Source organism: Oryzias melastigma, linkage group LG7 (assembly GCF_002922805.2).
Source record: "Oryzias melastigma strain HK-1 linkage group LG7, ASM292280v2, whole genome shotgun sequence".
Taxonomy (NCBI): domain Eukaryota; kingdom Metazoa; phylum Chordata; class Actinopteri; order Beloniformes; family Adrianichthyidae; genus Oryzias; species Oryzias melastigma.
This window is the reverse complement of record NC_050518.1, coordinates 10,114,093-10,116,214: the sequence shown is the minus strand read 5'-3', so window position 1 is coordinate 10,116,214 and position 2,122 is coordinate 10,114,093. Positions and strand designations below refer to the sequence as shown.

The 2,122-nt window shown below is 39.4% G+C and overlaps 1 protein-coding gene across 1 annotated transcript in view; it reads right to left on the bottom strand.

The window, feature by feature from the left end:
- Window positions 1–2,122, bottom strand: part of cacna2d3a (calcium channel, voltage-dependent, alpha 2/delta subunit 3a) — a gene marked incomplete in the record, with an annotated part of 125,797 nt that overhangs the window by 84,924 nt on the left and 38,751 nt on the right. The window contains 1 exon segment of the mRNA XM_036212745.1: window positions 1,143–1,202. Within this exon segment, the coding sequence (XP_036068638.1) occupies window positions 1,143–1,202 (60 nt within the window).

Here is a 2,122-nt window from a genome sequence, read left to right as displayed (position 1 = left end):
CGACAAAACACCAATAGTTGGATCTGACTTGATTGCCAACTAACTGAAGACAACAAAAAAAAGTTGAATCCGATTTTGTAGATATTTAGGTAATTGGCTCTTAATTTAAACAACTCATAAATCAGACAGAAAGCATCTCTATATGTCCATTGCACCAGTGCTTCTGTTTGGGCTTCACACATTTGTTGCATTAAAACGTCATCTGTGCATTTGTAATGTCAAATTCTTCTTTCTTTCCTTCTGGGAACTGCTCTTTTTCAGATAAGACTGAATTTGATGACGCTACGTCTGGTCAAAATGGCAACGACCATGCAGATCACACCAGTGGGTTGTGTAAGCACAGACCTGTTTTCTGAGTCTATGCTTCTAACTCAATATTTAGAATCAAAAATATTTTAAGATGTGTTTCAGACAGTTCGGACAACTCAGGCGGATCTGAAAGTTTCAAACTAAGCGAACTCTATGAAGATTGCAATGACAGCGGGAACCTCCATGACTGCTGTAATGTCAAAATCCTTTTGAAATGTGTCCCCAGTTTTCAGGGAGATACGACATCATCACCCGTATCCACAATTAAATTAGAAAAAAACGCTGACGAAAATTAACCAGCCTTAAAATGACACTTTTATCTTTTCTTTTAAAATGCCACAATCACTTCAAACCAGCAAAGTTTTGCTCAGGTCTCTGATTAGATTATTAGAAGCCCATATCTAATTTTATGCTGTGAGCTAATCTTAATCTCTAATCTCTCGTGGGATGTTGAGCACCTTCATTATGTGTATTAACATGCACAGCAGCTCCAGCGGGACCATGAACAGCTAAGTGACATGCTGATACGTAACTCTACTGCTTTCATGAAAAGTCTCCCTACATGAGTCGTTAAAAAGGGAAAGGCTGCCTAGCCTTGTCGGGGGAAGCAGCCAACAAGATCATTAATGCTTTTCCATCTCATTTCTCCTCTCATGTGTTTGCAGAGCCTCTTGTCCTTTGCCGGGCTTTTTTCCTTAATCCCTTCATCAGAGAAGGAGAGGCTTCAGTAGATTTTTCTAGACTCCGTTTAAATGACACACTTCAAAGAACACAGTGTTTTAATTAGGTTGTGATCATTTTGACTAAAATGTAAAAAGCCTATGCAGACTTACCTGCAGGTCCGGATCCTCTTCATGCTGAAGGTGGGCCTCTTCTGCCGCCTCCACCAGTCTCTACAGAAGAAAAAGAGCAAAAGCAATAGCTCAAAAACCAAAGTGGATTGATTTGTTGCATCAAAAAGCCCGAACGGTGAAGCATCCGTTCAGAAAGTAGCTGTGCAACCACATTTGTAAGTGCCCCCTTAGCACCAGAGCACCACTAGAACCCCTCGGGACACACAGACAGAAAGCAGAGAACTTTGGCCATCTCCTGAAAAGAGACGAGGGATATTTTCCTAAATGGTTCAGCAGAAGAGATAATGACTGCCTGGGGTTCTTTGGACACTATGACAACAAATTCCATCACCGGTTCATGCTGTTTTACACACGCACTGAACATGCACGCACACCAAAACCCACACAGACAATCGTCATGTCATTACCCTCGTGCTGGTATTGTCTGCTGTGCACACCTGTGGGGAAGAATCTGTGTCTTTCAGTAAGCATTATCTTTCATCTCCTGTGTTTTTCGCTCCAGTTAGAGGCATTATTAGTTAAAAACTGTCATTGAATAAAATTAATTCAATTATTGCAGATTTTTAATGAGGGGATTTTAAAGTGTGGCCAGAATTAAACATAAAAAGGCAAAAAAATAACTATTATTGTTGATCCACTCCGATGAAAATCGTGTTTTTGCTGTTTTTAACATTTTCTTGTAGCCTTTTTCTCATGATGGAAGACATAAAGGAAGAAAATTAAGTTTAAAATAGCTTTTTTGAGTATTTTTTTATCTATTTAGATTGTTGTTAATCAGGGGCAGACCAAAAATTGCTGTTGTAAAAAGTTTATAGGTGTAATGTAGAACCAATACGGTGAACCACAAGCTCACTACTCCACTCCATTCTGATTTATCCATTTATAGACGACTCGGCTCATGCATGTTTTCCTTATTCAAACTGTCTCAAAACTGAACGGCTGGATAACTCCAATGATGA